At 47.8% G+C, this 16,614-nt stretch overlaps 1 protein-coding gene across 12 annotated transcripts in view; it reads left to right on the top strand.

The window, feature by feature from the left end:
• The window catches only part of WNK2 (WNK lysine deficient protein kinase 2), a 189,560-nt gene that overhangs the window by 117,354 nt on the left and 55,592 nt on the right, over nucleotides 1-16,614 (top strand). For 11 of the 12 annotated variants that reach the window (XM_030568138.1, XM_030568137.1, XM_030568136.1 and 8 more), the window contains 4 exons: nucleotides 2,829-3,134; nucleotides 6,969-7,018; nucleotides 8,948-9,113; nucleotides 9,198-9,314. In XM_030568138.1, the coding sequence (XP_030423998.1) occupies nucleotides 2,829-3,134; nucleotides 6,969-7,018; nucleotides 8,948-9,113; nucleotides 9,198-9,314 (639 nt within the window). The remainder of the gene's footprint in view (nucleotides 1-2,828; nucleotides 3,135-6,968; nucleotides 7,019-8,947; nucleotides 9,114-9,197; nucleotides 9,315-16,614) is intronic. The other variant, XM_030568139.1, reaches the window with a different exon arrangement.

Raw genomic sequence — 16,614 nt, 5'->3', positions numbered from 1 at the left:
TTTATGGCAAACCCCGTCTTTCCTGCCTCCCGCTGCTAAAAGGGAGGACCGAAGATACTATGTACCATCACAGGGATTTGAGCACTTCTATAGCCACCTTCTTCCAGGCTCCCTGGGAGTTGCTGCTGCTGACAAAAGAGAGAGATGAGGACACCAGGCTTCTACCCTGAAACGAAAAGAAGCAAAAAAGCTACACCTGTGTCATGGTATAAATCCCCAATCTGAACCTTAGAGTCCAAAAGATGGGGTACCAGCATGAACTCCTCTAAGCTTAATTACCAGCTTAGATCTAATAGACTGCCACCAACCAGGACTTACAGTGCCTGGTACACTCTGGTCCCCCCAAAACCTTCCCTGGAGACCCCAAGACCCAGATCCCCTAGATCTTGATACAAGGAAAGTAAACCCTTTCCCCCACCATTGCCTCTCCCAGGCTTTCCCTCCCTGGGTTACCCTGGAAGATCACTGTGATTCAAACTCCTTGAATTTTAAAACACAGAGGAATCCCACCTCCACCCCTTCTCTCTCCCACCAATTCCCTGGTGAGTACCGACTCATTTTCCTTTGAGCCTTAACAAGGGGAAAATCAATCAGGTCTTTTTAAAAGAAAACTTTTAATAAAAGAAAGAGTAAAGATCATCTCTGTAAATTCAAGATGTTATATTACAGGGTCTTTCAGCTTATAGACACTAGAGAGAAGCCTCTACCCAGCAAAAATACAATTTAAAATACTTCCAGCAAGATACACATTTGCAAATACAGAAAACAATCAAAAGACTAAACTCACCTTTTTCCTGGTACTTACTAAAATTAGAACAGAAGAGATTTTTTCAGAAAGATTGGAGGAATCTGCTTACATGTCTGGTCCCTCTCAGAATCCAGAGAGAACATGGACAAAGAAAGAACACACAAACGAAGACTTCCCTCCACCGAGATTTGAAAGTATCTTGTCTCCCGATTGGTCCTCTGGTCAGGTGTTCCAGGTTCACTGTTTGTTAACCCTTTACAGGTGAAAGAGACATTAACCCTTAACTATCTGTTTATGACAGCCTGTTTGGCAGGAAGCCTCATTCCACAGTAGGGTCACACCTTGGGGTTGTGAACCAGCAGTCTCTGCTGGGTCGCTACAGTTTCAGCCTAGTGGATAATATCCTGAAGTTCAAAGACAAGCTTCCTGATGGGTAAAGCAGGAGTTCACTGCTATGGTGGAGGGCAAATCACTCACCAAAACAGCATTGCAAGTGAGCCTGGATGCAGCGGGCTTGGCGGCTCGAGCTATGGCTTCTGCCATCACTATGTGGCATTCATCTTGGCTGCTGTCATCAAGTCTTCCCCCAGAGGTGCAACAAACCGTTTGAGACCTCCCATTTGAAGCCCCCTCACGTTTTTCTAATAAGACAGATTAAAGATTCCAGGATGACCCTTAAATCTCTGGGGATTTATACGCTGGCAGCAAAAAACAAACAATTCCACCCACAGCAGGTCCTTCTTGCTGCATGCCCAGGACCTGTGCAAAATGAGGAGCAGAGGTGAATGAACAGAACGGGGCAATTATCAAGTGATCCAAGGTATTAATGAAAATATTGAATAGTATCAGACCCAGGACTGACCCCTGCAGGATCCTACTAGATATGCCCTCCCAGTTTGACAGTGAACCATTGATTACTACTCTGAGTATGGTCTTACAACTAGTTGTGCAGTTACCTTCTAGTCATCTCATCTAGACCACATTTCCTTAGTTTGCTTATGAGAATGTCACTTGGACTGTGACAAAAGCTTTACTAAAATCAAGATAAATCACATGTACAGCTTACCCCCCTGCCCCCCATCCACTGGGCCAATAACCCTGTCAAAGAAGGAAATTAGGTTCTTTAGCATGACTTGTTTTTGACAAATATATGCTGGCTAGTCCTTAAAATCCAGTTATTCTCCATATGCTTATAAATTGATTGTTTAATCATTTGTTCCAGTATCTTTCCAGGTATTGAAGTTAGACTGACTGTCTATAATTCCCCCAGTCCTCTTTGTTCCCCTTTTTAAAGCAGGTAGTATGTTTGCCCTTCTCTAGTCTTATGGGACATCCCCCATCCTCCAAGTGTTCTCTAAGATTATTGTTAATGGTTCTGAGGTTGCTTCAGCTAGTTCTTTAAGTACCCTCGGATGAATGTCTTCAGACCCTGCCAACTTGAATATTGTTTACTCTGTTAAGTATTGTCATCTTTTTCTCCAAATACACACCCTAAGCTTATGGAAATGGAGCCAAGTGTTCAAGGAAATGGGATATAAGCAGAGTTTTGAAATTCTAAGCAGGATCCAGCTTAGTTTTCCATGATTCCTACAAATATCATTAAGAAAGTAATAATCGCCCATGTAGTATATAAATGCTCAGGCGTGCATGCTCTTTGTTAATATATGAAGAGATATGTATCTCATAGAACTGGAAGGGACCTTGAAAGGTCATCGAGTCCAGTCCCTTGCCTTCAGTAGCAAGACAAAGTACCAATTTTGCCCCAGATCCCTAAATGGCCCCCTCAAGGATTGAACTCACAACCCTGGGTTTAGCAAGCCAATGCTCAAAACACTGAGCTATCCCTCCCTTCAGAAATTATGTAAGTAGCAGCCTGTCATTTTATTTTAACTCTGATTATTTTGAAAGCAAGTCTTTATGGCTCTCTTTTCATGTCCCATAAACAAAAAACATACAGATATGTTCTCAGCATAGGTTTATAAAGGTTTGTTTAATTAGCAAGGTTTGCACCTTGACTTGAATGAGTCATGAACATCCTAAACAAAGGGTTGTTTAATAGGTCTCTATTGTATTACAACAGATCATTGGACATCCTCAATATGGTTTGGAAATTGGAGCCCAGATGCCTGTAATACCAATGCAGCCTTCGATAGTTATGCCACCACCTTTGCAGTTGCAACCTGAAATATTGCCTCCATGCCTTGGGCCAGAAAGTCTTTCACAACTTCATGGCAACCTTGCTGCAGCTAGTGCAACAGTGCCCATAGATCATTGTCTGCCTCTTCAGCCTACTGGTCTTCTGCAGCTTCAACCAGATCTTTCCCAGCCTCTGGGGCAACAAGCTCCATGTTCTGCTATCCAGTCGGTTACAGAGTCAACTCAAGAGGTAGAACATTTTTTCCTAAATGATTTACCACGCTTGTCACTAATCTCCTTTTATAGATATAAAATTGTTTCACAAGAGCCATTCTATGGAGACACTTATCTTAGGTTATATTTTATTGGCTGAACCATCATCTTAGCAACTATTTCATATGTAGCTGGAGATTATATACTATACTTATTAACCTGGGAAATGTCTCCTTAAAGTCATTTATTGGACTAATAAGCCACCTGGACAACTCAACTCTCAAGTTACTCCCTTCATCCTCAGTTTAATGGGAATGCAAAGGTAGCATAGAATTTATATGGAAATTACACTTACAGATCATTAGGTCATCGCGCCTAGGCTAGTGCAGGAGTGTTCCATACAGCTCCATCCAGTGTGTTGTCCGGTCTTGTTTTAAATGTCTCATTAATGGGGCTTCCACCATTTGCCTTGAGAAACTATTCCATAGTCTAATATCTCAGTGTCTAAAAGTTCTTCATTATGTTCAGCCTAAATCTTTTTTCCCCATCCCATTACTTTTTAGTATATCTTTCTATACTGCCCTGAATTTCACTCTATTCCTGATGGTTTAGATTCTTCAACAATTGGTAAATATTACCATGTCCCTTCTTAGCAGTCATGTAGCCAAGTTATATTTTGCTCTTTTGGTCTGTCTTTGTAACACAATTACTTTTTCCTGCCTGCTAATCACTATTTTGGCTTTTCTTTGAATGACCTCACCCAGTTGTTTAACTTTGAGGTTTGACACAGTTTTATAGAGGTATATTGCCTTCCTTCAGTGTTGTAAGGCATATTCATATGCAAAGCAAAGTTGCATTGGCCTTTTGGGCTGTTATATCAGATTGCAAACCAATGTCTGACTTACTGTCCACTCCCAACCTGAAATCTCCCTCAGCACCATTGCTTTCCAGGTTTCTCTCCTGCATGGAGCATTTCTGGTTTGGAGTATCTTCCCTTGAAGTAATAGCTTTCATCTTTCCAGGCTCAATCTCTCTGGCCATGCTTCTAAACTCTTTTGCTGCCAATTTGTATTTCTGTCCTCACTGGTATTTGCAGCTTCTTCCCAGTTGGGCACTGAACAGTCTGAGAATTTCATTAAGGTACAGTTAAGCCCCTTTTCCAGATCATCAGTGCAGATCTTAAATAAGACTGAATGTACAGCCAAACTTTATGGCACCCCCTTGGAGACCACCGCCCATTTTGATAAATTTCCATTGCCCCTTCAAGCAGTGGAAGACCTTAAGGATTTGAAGTGTATGTGTTTCTTGTTAGAGAAATTAGCAACATGGAGACTTGTGGTATTTTCTCCAACACAGTGCTTTCACACAAGTCCTGGATCTCAAACATTGTCAGCAAAATCAGCACATCTGTGCACATGGAATTTCACCTGCAAAAAGTCTATCTAAAATCCCATCTGTATCTAACACGTCCCACTCTGGGTCCTGCATACACCCAGAACCAGTACAGACAGTGCTGCTACACCTTCAGTCTCTGCTGGAGGGTCCTATACCAGTCTTGGAGCTATGAAATATGAGTGTGATGTGTATTGCTGTAGTGTAACATGATGTGAAGTACAAGCTTCTCTGAGAGAACTGAAATGGCAACTAGACGCCCTGAGGCACAAAGATATCGCTTCACTTTTTTATCATGTCCTTGGAAACCCCTATCCACTATTCCCCAACTCCATCCGCACACAGCAGCTCTGGATAAACTCCCTGTTCCCATTCTCACTTCATGGGATCAGCTCCCTTGGCGTTCTGTTCCCCACATGAGGAAGAAGAGCGGTTTGGAGGGAGGATTTGCACATTGATGCTTGAGGCTTAGAGACCCAATTGAGTGACTGTAAAGGATCCCAGATTTGCTTGAACCCTCCCTGCCCTGTACTCTCAACTGGGAAATCCCCATCCCAAAGCCATACCTGCCCTTATCACATGGCTCCACTTTTCTCCATGCAGGGCACAGGTTTGTTCCAGTGAGCCTGTGTGTTAGCCCTTGTTGTTCATCTGCTCTGCAAGACAAAGGAACTTCTCATCTAGGTTGAATTATAAACCATTGTCCGCTAGAGCTGGATTTTTTGAGAGTCCCCATCCACGTAAGGGTCAAATTGATCCAAGTTCCCCTTGATGACTGTGCTGATGTCAGATACTGTGAAATACGTTTGTGATGGGTTTCTTAGGTATAACCTTTGTAAGGAGAGTTTCATATCAGACTCATCTATTGTAATTCAAAACAATTCATTTCATTATCATTTGGCCATAACACTTCCCTCTAGCAGTATCTTCTGTTTGAATCTGTGCGCCAGCACTCATATCCCTGGCCATTTTGATTTAATCAGGGAAGTAAGATTTTTGTAAAACACTTGATCAGGTGCATTACTAAAATCTAAATGCGTTGTGTCTGTGATCTCATTGTTCGTTCATATTGTTGAGAAAGCAGTCAGGTTTGGCACAACTGGCGTATAGACCCATGAGCAATGGTATCCTTTAGAGGCTTATGGATTTTAACTTTGCTGTGCAGATTCTCTTTCCATTAGAGGTCAGTCTTAAAGGATTCAGTGAACTTGGATATGTCTACAGAGTCCAAGCCCCATTCTGTCCACACACACATCAGTCTGATTCAGGTCAGCAAGTACTCATGACCTGGATCATAGGACCCTGTGAGGGAGGTGGATCAGAGCCCAAGTGCTGCTGTGACTTGAGTCCAAGCCCTATCATTTTGCACTATGGATGCAGACCCAAGTCAGAAAGTCTGCATAGTGCCATATGAATGTGTTAGCCTGGCTATGAGGCCCAGGTCCAGCAATTATAAACCAGGTTTACAATGCAGTGTGGACGCTCAACTCAGACTTGGAAACACCAAGTCTGCAAGCCTGGGGTCTACAGATCCAGGCTTACTGTGTGGATATACCCTTAGAGTCATAGAGTTTAAATCCGAAAGGAACAACTGGATCATCTGTTTCGACTTGATTCCTGAACATGTGGCTACACTTGGATTTTTGGTTAAAATGTCTTGCTGTTGCTACCACTAGTTTATCTCCATTGGTGGGAATGCCAGAAGGCTTCAGCAACGATTGGTGCTTTAAGCATCATCTCCTCTAACTCTGCTCAGAATAGGCCTACAGTGATAGCAACAGTGGGGAACTGTTTTTGAAGGAAAATCTGTCCACTGTGGAGAAGGCAGAAGAGGGTGGTAGGCAGCCCAGTATGTCAGTGTTTCTTTTCTCCTTTATTCCAAATTCATCATGCACTTTTCAAGAATAAACAAAACATACTGGAAATATTACATGTTGCTGCTGTATGCATTTCTTTACTGTAGGATACTGCAGAAAAATAACAAGGTTAGGTCAAATTTTGGATCCATTAAATAAGATCAGGTAGGTAATGACAAATGGATTCCAAATTTACTAACACTGTTCTGTTGCCGTGAGCGATTTTTAAACTGCTGATTTATGTAAGATCTTCTCTGCTTTCTGCTGCCGCCAAGTGAGCAATGGGAGAACTAAATTATTAACTCACTCGATTCCAAAAGTGGGCTTTAATATCAGGACTTGTGTACAAAGAGCCATGTTGGCTTGTGCTCCGAAAGAAATGCTAGTGACAAAAGCAACTTTAGATAGAAAATAACCATTTAGTGGTATTCCGAGTTCTGACAATGAGTTAAACAAAATGGTATGGGATTAAAATTTCATTTTGAGAAAATATCCTTCTAAAGGCCCCCAAAACTGCTCTACCAAAAATCTTGATCTACCTAGTGTCCTGTTTCTTCATATGCAAATACAATATATTAAATGATATCTGACTCTATTTAAATTACTTTTTTTTTATATTTTAGGAGCATGCAATACAGGAAAAACAGCAGACACTATCACTGAGCTGTGAAAGGTATCTTTACAATCTCTCTAACATGAAAATTTTTTATTTCTGGAAGCTTGTTCTTCCCCTTCACAAGCCTGAGCCTGAAGCTCTGTTTTTATAATGGGGTGGGGCAGGATGTAGGGTGGGAGTGTTAGGTTGGTAGCACATGGACAGATTGGAGGTAGTAAGTGATAGGTCTGGGGAAAGTAACAAGTTACATACATGAAGTTTAGCTATCTGGGTTGGTCTGTCTTATCTGAATAGACCTTAAATTCTTTGAATCAGGGAGTCTGTCTTAGGCCTGGTCTACACACAACTGTGGTGCTACTTAACAATTTTGGTTAGGTGTCTGATTTTTTTTTCTCTATCAAAAGAGGTAAAGTGGCACAGTCCCTAGTGTGGGTGCAGCTATACTAGGAGCCTTACACCACTAGAAGTTATTCCCGTTTCCACCTAGCAAGAGCTAATACTAGTGTTAGGCTCCTCTATACTGATATAACTGCATTCATGCTAGGGGGTGGGCTGTCCTGCTTTACCTATACCAGTATAGCAAAAATTCTATCAATTTAATGTATAGACCAGGCGAGCTCTGTCTTTAGCATGGTTAGCACAATCCAGGTTGGAGCCTTAAGGTACTACCATAATACTACTGCTGTTTGGCAGACTGCCTTAAGTAATTGTTTTAATATCCAATCTTTTATGTCTGTGAGCCTGAGGGAGGACCCAAACTCGTGGGGTTGACGTTTGTCTTTACCTTCAAACTATGGTATTTTTAGGATTTGCAAAATGCACGTTTGCAACTGTAGGTTTGTTCTGTAACTTAAATTCGTGGCTCTGTTTCACCCCAAGACTGATTTGACTTAACGAGAACACATTTTCTAGATAAGGGGAATACCCCGTGTATTCAGAGTTGAACATTTTCCTTTGCCCCCATTTCTGCCTCACCAAAAGGCAGGTTGACACAAGTAGATAAGGCTGAGCGCTATAAAACTGCATCTGAGTTGCAGGGAGTTTTCTGCTTTACAGGCTAAATGCCATTGGAAAAACCATGAAGGCCCTAGGGAAGGAAAATAAACGCAGTCTTCCCTTCATGCAGGAAAAGTGGCGTTTTTAAGGCTTTGGAACACTAACTCTGTGCCTGGTGTTTTTGTGGCACTATCCATTCTTTTCTGTGTTTCATGGAAGGTGGAATTTACCTTTTTCAGGCTCCAGTAACTTTCAGACCTATCATTCTTGGGTATGATTGAATTAGGCAAAGTGAGTTCACTCATCCCTAGTGAGTATGCTATTCTACAGTCTCTTACAGGAAAGAATGCCAAATATTTAATGTTTAATCTCTCTCAGATTTTGTTTTGCCTCGTTAGCTATGATATTTGAAAAACTAATTTTCCTAGCCGTGGCAACATTGAAAGGTGCTTGCATCAGAACACATCCAAGGGCAGTACCCTCAGGTCCTCTCTGCACATTAAGAGTTTTGTTGCACCTTCATAGACTAAGAACAAGTGCCTGGTAGTAAAATGCCCTGCAGCTGCAGAAGTTGTATTCTGTATCTCATGTCACTCTCCTGTGTGACCCTTTCCCTGCATCTTTGACTGACATAAGGTGATGGTTTCGAGAGAAGGCCACACATGTACCTTCTCCACAAGAGAGTAGAACCTGAAGAAGGGTAAGAAAATAAGTTTGGGGGACCCTTGCAGTTCAAAGACAGACTGTAAGGGTCCCTGAAGAAAAGGGGCTATTCTCAGTTGAAATTAAGGCCCAGATTTCATTGTGCAAGGGACGACATGTGTTGTCTTATGCACATGCTTAAGGACCGTGATGAATTGGGGCCAGCCATGCTGCTCTCAAAAGTGTTACTACAAAGCAGATCCCCAGTTTTCCTGTAGTCACTCTTTTTCTTCTTCTCTTTTCACATCCACATCCCATGTGGCTATTTTTTCCTTCCCTGTTATGAAGCTACATGAGTCCCGATGTTGCTTCAGGTAAAGAGATGAGTGACAGCTTTGAAGGAGTGGTTGGAAGTGGAAAGCAAGAAGGGAAGCCTTCAAAGAAACATAAGAAATCTACACGCGTTCGATCACGCCAGGAGAAGTCGAGCAGACCAAAGCTGACCATTCTAAATGCAAGTACAACCTCTTTGTCCTGGGCTGAACTTCTGTTCTTGGACATACCAGAAATAATGATTAATGTTACTCTTTTCTTATAGGTGTGTAACACAGGGGATAAGATGGTGGAATGTCAGCTGGAAACACACAATCACAAAATGGTGACTTTTAAATTTGATTTAGATGGTGATGCGCCAGAAGAAATTGCTACTTACATGGTAAGACCTTATTTGCGAAGGAACTTTCAAAAGATACTTAAAATTTTGAGTTGCATACACTATGTATATTACACACATACACAATGTGTTAAAAGAACATTATTGAGGTCGCAAAGTCAAGCATTCAAAAGCTCAGGAATGCCAAAATTAAGATTGCTATGAAAAAAATATGAGATCATGTAATTAAAGGCTGTGTCATAATGCATTATGTATGTGGCACAGACAGCCTTAATTCTGGCATTTCCTAACTTGACTTTGCATCCTGGATAATGTTCTTTTAACATAGTTTGTGTAATTTCCTAGGTTTTAAAAAGTGCAAACTGAAAAAAACAGTTCTTCTTCAAGTGGTTGTTCATGTCCATTCAAAGTAGGTGTGTGCGTGCCGTGTGCACGCCAGCCAGATTTTCCCCTAGCAGTGTCCGTAGAGTCAGCCCTGGCGCCCCCTGGGGTGGCACCACTACGGCGCCCTATAAAGGGGCCCGCTGACCCTCCAACTCCCTCGGTTCCTTCTTACCGCCGGTGACGGCTAGCTGGAACTTCTCTTGCACATAGCAAGTTAGCAGTGTCCTATCCTTGTGTATAGTCTGTGTATATAGTTACGTTGTAGTTAGTTTAGTTAGGTCATTGTATATAGTTCTTGGTAGTTGGGGGTCGTCCCCCCCAAAATTCCGTCGCCCACTGGGGCATGCCCGGGTCCCCCGGGTTTAAACTCTGCAAAGACTGCAGGAAATTCATGCCCAAGAGTGACCCGCACTCTACTTGTTCGAGGTGCCTCGGAGAGAGCCACCAAAAGGACCAGTGCTCAGTCTGCAGAGGCTTCCACCTGAGAACGCTCAAAGACTTAGAGTCCTCCTGATGGAGGCTGCCCTGCGGCCACCCTCGGACCCGGAACCGGCCAAGGCGGTGCCCAGCACATCTTCCTCAGTATGGAGCGCCCCGGCAGCGTCATTAGGACTTAGGCCCAGCCCAAGTCGTCTAAAACCCGGCACCGGACGGAGTCGGGTCATAGGAAGTTGGCCTCAGTGCGGTACCACTCACTGTCACTGGTGCCCGCTAAGAAGAGAGAGCCGGTGAGGGAACAGTCACCCCACCAGGACTTGAGGCCGACGCCGTCCGCGGGTGCAAGCAGACAGGCTGGGCTACAGCCCTTGGCTGCTCTGTCGACTCCTGCACGGCAGAGAGGGCGGTCGAGTCCGTAACGGCCTAGATTCCTGGACCTCGGTGGAGATTTGCGCCTCCCTTCGACACCGGAGGCGTTTGAGGCGGCCTCAGACTTGATGGGACTCTCAGCACCGGCCTCCCCGCACCATAGGGAGTTGCCTACCGCGGCCTGTCCCCCAGTACAATTGAGGGGCAAGCCGGCCATGCTGTCGCCTCCCTCCCTGCACTGCACCACTAAGGTGGCACCAGACCAGATAAGAGGCTCCCCGCTGCCTCAGCACCGCTCTCCAACGGCACCGAGTGCTGCTCCCCCCAGGTCGTCATACTCGGAGACTTCAGACTCAGAGGCAGACTCCTACCACTCCAGCCGGTCACGGAACAGGAGATCGATTTCGGGGGCGAGCCACCAGCGTTTCCCACAGTGGTAGCAGCAATGGTATCTGCCCTTGCCGTGGCCGTTTTGGACCCCCTGGGCCTACCACCAGTCAATAGGCCAGGCGTTTGGTCCTTGATCAAGGTCAGCCTCGGTCTCCTCGGCATCGGTGGCCCCGGCGCAGCTGCCTCCTCCACCGGCACTGTCGCTGGGCAGGGGTGTGCCATATCCAAGTTCAGCACCCCCTAGCTGGGCAGCGGCACTGGCAGCGGCTACAGTTCGGGCTCAGCAGGCACCACCCGATATGCCAAGCCACTCACTGGCGACTCCGGTACTGGTCGCAGTGCCGCATTTAGAATTGGAACCGGCTCCGCAACCACAATACCGTGTGCCACAGAACCCCGAAGGACTGCACGCACCGGAGGAAGGGTCGAGCCATGTAATTTCCTCGTCTTCCTCCCCGAACGAAGCTGTCTCAGGCACGGCTGCGGCACCGGCCCTGGAGGACACCCGAATCCTCCGGCGAGCAGCTCATAGCCTCGCAATCCAAGCTGAGGAAATCGAGGTGGACACGGACCCTGTAGTAGACATCCTGGCTCCCCAGGGCCATCCAGGGTGGCTCTCCCGCTGATAAAGACCATAGCGGATACGTCCTGCACCTTATGGCAAACGCCAGCCTCACTGGCCCCTACTGCCAGGAAAATGGAGCGGCGCTATTTCGTCCCCTCTAAATGGCACGAACACTTATACACCCCCTTCCTCCCCCGGACTCCCTGGTGGTGGATGCTGCCAACCAATGGGAGCGTCAAAAGACTCGACCTCTCTGGCAGAAAAGTGTACTCCATGGCAGGCCTACAACTCTGCATTGCCAACCAACAGGCAATTGTAAGCCGATATGGTCATAACACGTGTTCAGCCATGTTGAAGTTTACGGAGCTCCATCCCCTGAACTCGAGGTCAGAGTTTTCGGCCCTGGTGGAGGAGGGGAAGCTGATCTCCCGAGCCCCTCTCCAGGCTGCCCCAGATGCGGCGGACTCAGCCTCGCGCACCCTGGCCACGGGCCTGGTCATGCGGCGGGGAGCCCTATGAGGTCCAGCAGACCATTCAAGACCTCCCCTTCAAGGGGCAGATGTCGTTTTCAGAAAAGATGGACAAGTGTCTGCATAGCCTAAAGGACTCGTGGGCCACGCTTCACTCACTGGGCTTGCATACCCCTGTAACCCAGCGCAGGCAGTTTAAGCCGCAGACTTTCCAGGAGCTTGGGCGCAGGCGGGGCAGAAATGGCAGGAGGCGTCACCAATGCCACCCCTCCGGCCAGGCGTCCGATCAATTGAGACCATCATCAGGGCCTAGACCCCCTATTTGATGGTATGGTCGAGGGCGACCTACCTGTCAAGACTCTGGATCCTTCTACCCCTACCTTTTGGGTCACATCTGTTCCCCTTCTCCTGTGCCTGATCCCGAATCATGTCGGGCAGCTGGGTGCTCCACACGGTAGAGAGGGGATATTCTATCCAGTTCTCCTCTCTCCTGCCTCACCAGTCCCCCTCCCTGTTCCTCTTCAGGGACCCATCTCACGAGCAACTTCTAAGTCAAAAAGTGAAGTCCTTCATGGAGGCAAAGGCGGTGGAGGAAGTCCCTCGGGAGCTCAGGGGCAAAGGCTTCTACTCCCGGTACTTCCTAATACCGAAGGCGAAAGGGGGCCTGAGACCCATCCTAGACTTGCGGCGGTTGAACAAGTTTGTGCGAAAGCTCAAGTTCCGCATGGTCTCCCTGTCCTCGATTATTCCCTCCCTGGATCCAGGAGATTGGTATGCTGCCCTCGACTTAAAGGACGCTTATTTCCACATTGCAATAATTCCCCGACACCGTCGGTACCTCAAGTTTGTCATGTCCGACGCCCATCTGCAGTTCACAGTGCTCCCGTTCGGCCTGTCAGCTGCTCCAACGGTCTTCACGAACTGCCTGGCAGTCGTGGCGGCCTTCCTGCGCAGGCGGGGCATCCAGGTATTCCCCTGCCTGGACGATTGGCTCATAAAGGGCCGCTCCAAGGAGCAGGTGGTGACCCAGGTGGTGGTCATCAGGCGGACCTTTCTCAATCTCGGCCTCCTCTTGAACAAAGCCAAGTCCACCCTGTCTTCGACGCAACGAATAGAGTTCATAGGAGCAGTTCTGGACTCCACCCATGCCAGAGCGTACCTGCCGGAATCCAAGTTCCGTGCGATTTCCGAGCTCATCCTCGGACTGCACCGCGCCCCGATTACCACGGCGCGAGTCTGCCTCTGGCTGTTGGGTCACATGGCAGCGTGCACCTATGTGGTAAAGCATGCCAGACTCTGGCTTTGCCCGCTACAGTCCTGGTTAGCGACAGTATATCGCCCGACCAGGGACTCCTTGGATTAAGTGGTGTCCATTCCCCACTTAGTGCTAAGCTCGCTGCGATGGTGGCTCGACTCACAGAAAGTGTGCATGGGTATCCCCTTCACTGTCCCTCAACCCTCCCTCTCCCTGGTAACGGATCCTCGGATTGGGGTTGGGGAGCGCACCTGGGACACCTCAGGACGCAGGGCTTGTGGTCGCCGGAGGACCTCGAGTTGCATATCAATATCAAGGAGCTGAGAGCCATTCGCCTGTCTTGGTGGGACCGGAAGGTCAAACTGGCTGGCAGATGTGTTTCAGTCCTCTCGGACAACATGTCGGCAGTCCTTTATATCAATGAACAGTGGGGTGCACGCTCCTCTCCCCTGTGCAGGGAAGCCCTCGCGCTGTGGGATTTCTGCATCCATAGTGCAACCCACCTGAAGGCGTTCTACCTTCTGGGGGAGCAGAACGGTTTGGCGGACACCCTCAGCCGCTCGTTCTGGGGTCACGAGTGGTCCCTCCGATGGGACGTGATACGCTCAATTTTCCAGCTCTGGGGCTTTCCCCGGTTAGACCTGTTCACCTCGAGGGAAAACAAAGTGCCGACGGTTCTGCTCCCTCCGGGGCCGCAGTCAGGGGTCTCTGTCGGACGCTTTCCTACAGTCTTGGGGGGTCGGTCTGCTCTACGCCTTTCCTCTGATCCCCTTGATACACAGGGTGATTTTGAAGATACGCAGGGACCACGCACATGTAATCCTGATAGCTCCAGCGTGGCCGTGCCAACATTGGTACATGTCACTCCTGCACATGTCCGTTCAGGCGCCCCTGACGCTGCTCCTGCTCCCGGACCTGATCACGCAGGACCGGGCTCCCTCCGCCACCCGATCCTGGAGTCCCTTCACCTCACAGCATGGATGCTCCATGGCTGAACCCGGTGGAGATGCAGTGCTCCCAGCAGGTCAGACAAGTGCTGCTCAGTAGTAGGAAACCATCAACTAGAGCCACCTACCTGGCCAAATGGAAGCGCTTCTGCATATGGTCGGGTCAGCGACATCACAATCCACTGGAGGTCCCAATCCCCATTGTCCTAGACTATTTGCTCCACCTCAGACAACTGGGTCTCTCCCTCTTCTCGATTCAAGTTCACTTGGCGGCCATCTCGGCTTTCCATCCAGGAGAAGGGGGTACCTCGGTGTTTGCGAACCCACTGGTCGGGCGTTTCCTCAAAGGTATGGACAGGCTATTTCTGCATGTTTGTCAGCTGGCCCCTGCTTGGGACCTGAATCTGGTCCTCTCCGCCCTCTTGGGACCTCCCTTTGAGCCTCTGGCTTTGTGCTCCCTGTTGTACTTGTCGTATAAGACCGCCTTCCTGGTAGCGATCACCTTGGCCAGGAGGGTGTCGGAGCTCAGCGTGTTAACATCCGAGCCCCCGTATACTGTCTTCTATAAGGACAAGATCCAACTTAGACCTCACCCGGCTTTCCTACCCGAGGTCTTCTCACAGTTCCACATGGGTCAAGATATTTTTCTCCCGGTGTCTTATCTCAAACCACACTCTTCCAATGAGGAGCGGAGGTTACATTCCCTGGATGTCCACAGGGCCTTGGCTTTTTACATTGAGCATACCAAGCTGTTCAGACGCTCAACTCAGCTCTTCATTGCAGTGGCAGATAGGATGAAGGGGATCCTAGTCTCCTCTCAGCGAATCTCTTTGTGGACCACGACCTGCATCCGAGGATGCTACCGCATAGCTAAGACCCCTGTCCCTCCGATCACGGCCCACTCCACTAGGGTGCAGGCCTCCTCTGCAGTGTTCCTAGCTCAGATCCCAACTCAGGAGATTTGTGGACCGGCCACGTGGTCCTCCATCCACATGTTCTTGTCACACTACGCCATCACGCACCAGGCTAGGGATGATGCAGCCTTCGGCTGTGCAGTACTCCAGTCAGCAGTGATCTCCGACCCTGCCACCTAAGGTTAGGCTTGTGAGTCACCTACTTTGAATGGACATGAACAACCACTTGAAGAAAAAACAGTTACCCACCTTTTAGTAACTGTTGTTCTTCGAGATGTGTTGTTCATGTCCATTCCAATACCCACCCTCCTGCCCCTCTGTCAGAGTGCCGGCAAGAAGGAAATGAGGGGGTGGAGGGTCGGCGGGCCTCTTTATAGGGCGCCGTAGTGGCGCCATTCCAGGGGGGCGCCAGGGCTGACCCTACAGACGGTGCTACGGGAAAATCTTCTGGCTGGCGTACACGCAGCGCGCGCACATCTCCTTTGAATGGACATGAACAACAGTTACTAAAAGGTGGGTAACCGTTTTTTCTGTCACGTGGTATCATATTGACATCCACATGGGTCATCAGCAGGGTTTACATCTTTAGATTAACCACACAGACCTTTGCCACTTGAGCTACTAGAGTAAGTGATAGCAGTAGTAGATCGTCATCCCTCTCTGTGGCTCGGCACTAGAGAGGTATGAAAGAGATATTTTGCCTGTGGGTTTCACAGATATTTGCTAGCAGCAGAAGAAGGCTGGGACTCAGGAATCTTGGGTTCTAGTCCAGGCTCTCGAAGGGAGTGTGCTCTAATGGGCACAGACTTTTCTGACTTGAATCTTCTCCAGTCTGACCTTGTCCCAATCCTGGCCATTCCCCAAACCTGGCTCCTCATCCAAGTCCCAGTCTCCTTGTCCGGAAACCACTGACCATTTTGGCTAAAATTTTCCAAAAGACGCCCAGCTTGGAAAATTCAGCCCAGTCAGTTAGTTTGGAAAAGCTATAAATACTCAAAGCAGGGCCTTATAGAAGGAAGTGTCAGGCAACTGTAACAGGCGGTGCCACCAGCCCTGCTTAGCATCTGAAAAGTAAGCATGACCTTGATTGGCCAGGACACCACAGGGAGAAAGAGAAGACCCCAGAAATGCAATTTATACAGGTCACAACTTTCCTTAGTAACACATCTGGGAACTATTGGAGAATAACTAGTCCAGCGCAGGCTCTCCTCCCTACTTTAATCCAGGTCACCTGAGGGGGGGCTGAGATCAGCCCCTCCCCTTGTTCACCTGTCCCAGCACCACTGCTGGAACCCCAGCACTCTCTCATTGTAGGAGGATTAAGGGGGTGGGGAAGAGGGGTTGTCACCTTGCTGTACCAAAGATTAGGAGCCCTGGCTTCTTTAGGAGTTGCTTTCTCCTAATCCTCTTCCAGTTCTGGCTTATCAGTGGACCAGACCCCTGTTGAACAATTACCCGCACTGGGTTCCTAACAGCTTGCAACAAAATTTTGCAACCAAACCTACCCGCCCAGTCGCTGGGCCACTGAGAAGAAGGTGATCTCAGGTGCAGTGAGCGTGATTTTTCAGAGAGGGCTGAGCTTCCAAAATCCCAAATGAAATCCATGGGAC

This window comes from Gopherus evgoodei, chromosome 7 (genome assembly GCF_007399415.2).
Source record: "Gopherus evgoodei ecotype Sinaloan lineage chromosome 7, rGopEvg1_v1.p, whole genome shotgun sequence".
Classification (NCBI taxonomy): domain Eukaryota; kingdom Metazoa; phylum Chordata; order Testudines; family Testudinidae; genus Gopherus; species Gopherus evgoodei.
The sequence above is the reverse complement of the archived record's forward strand: the minus strand, read 5'-3'. Positions and strand labels throughout refer to the sequence as shown.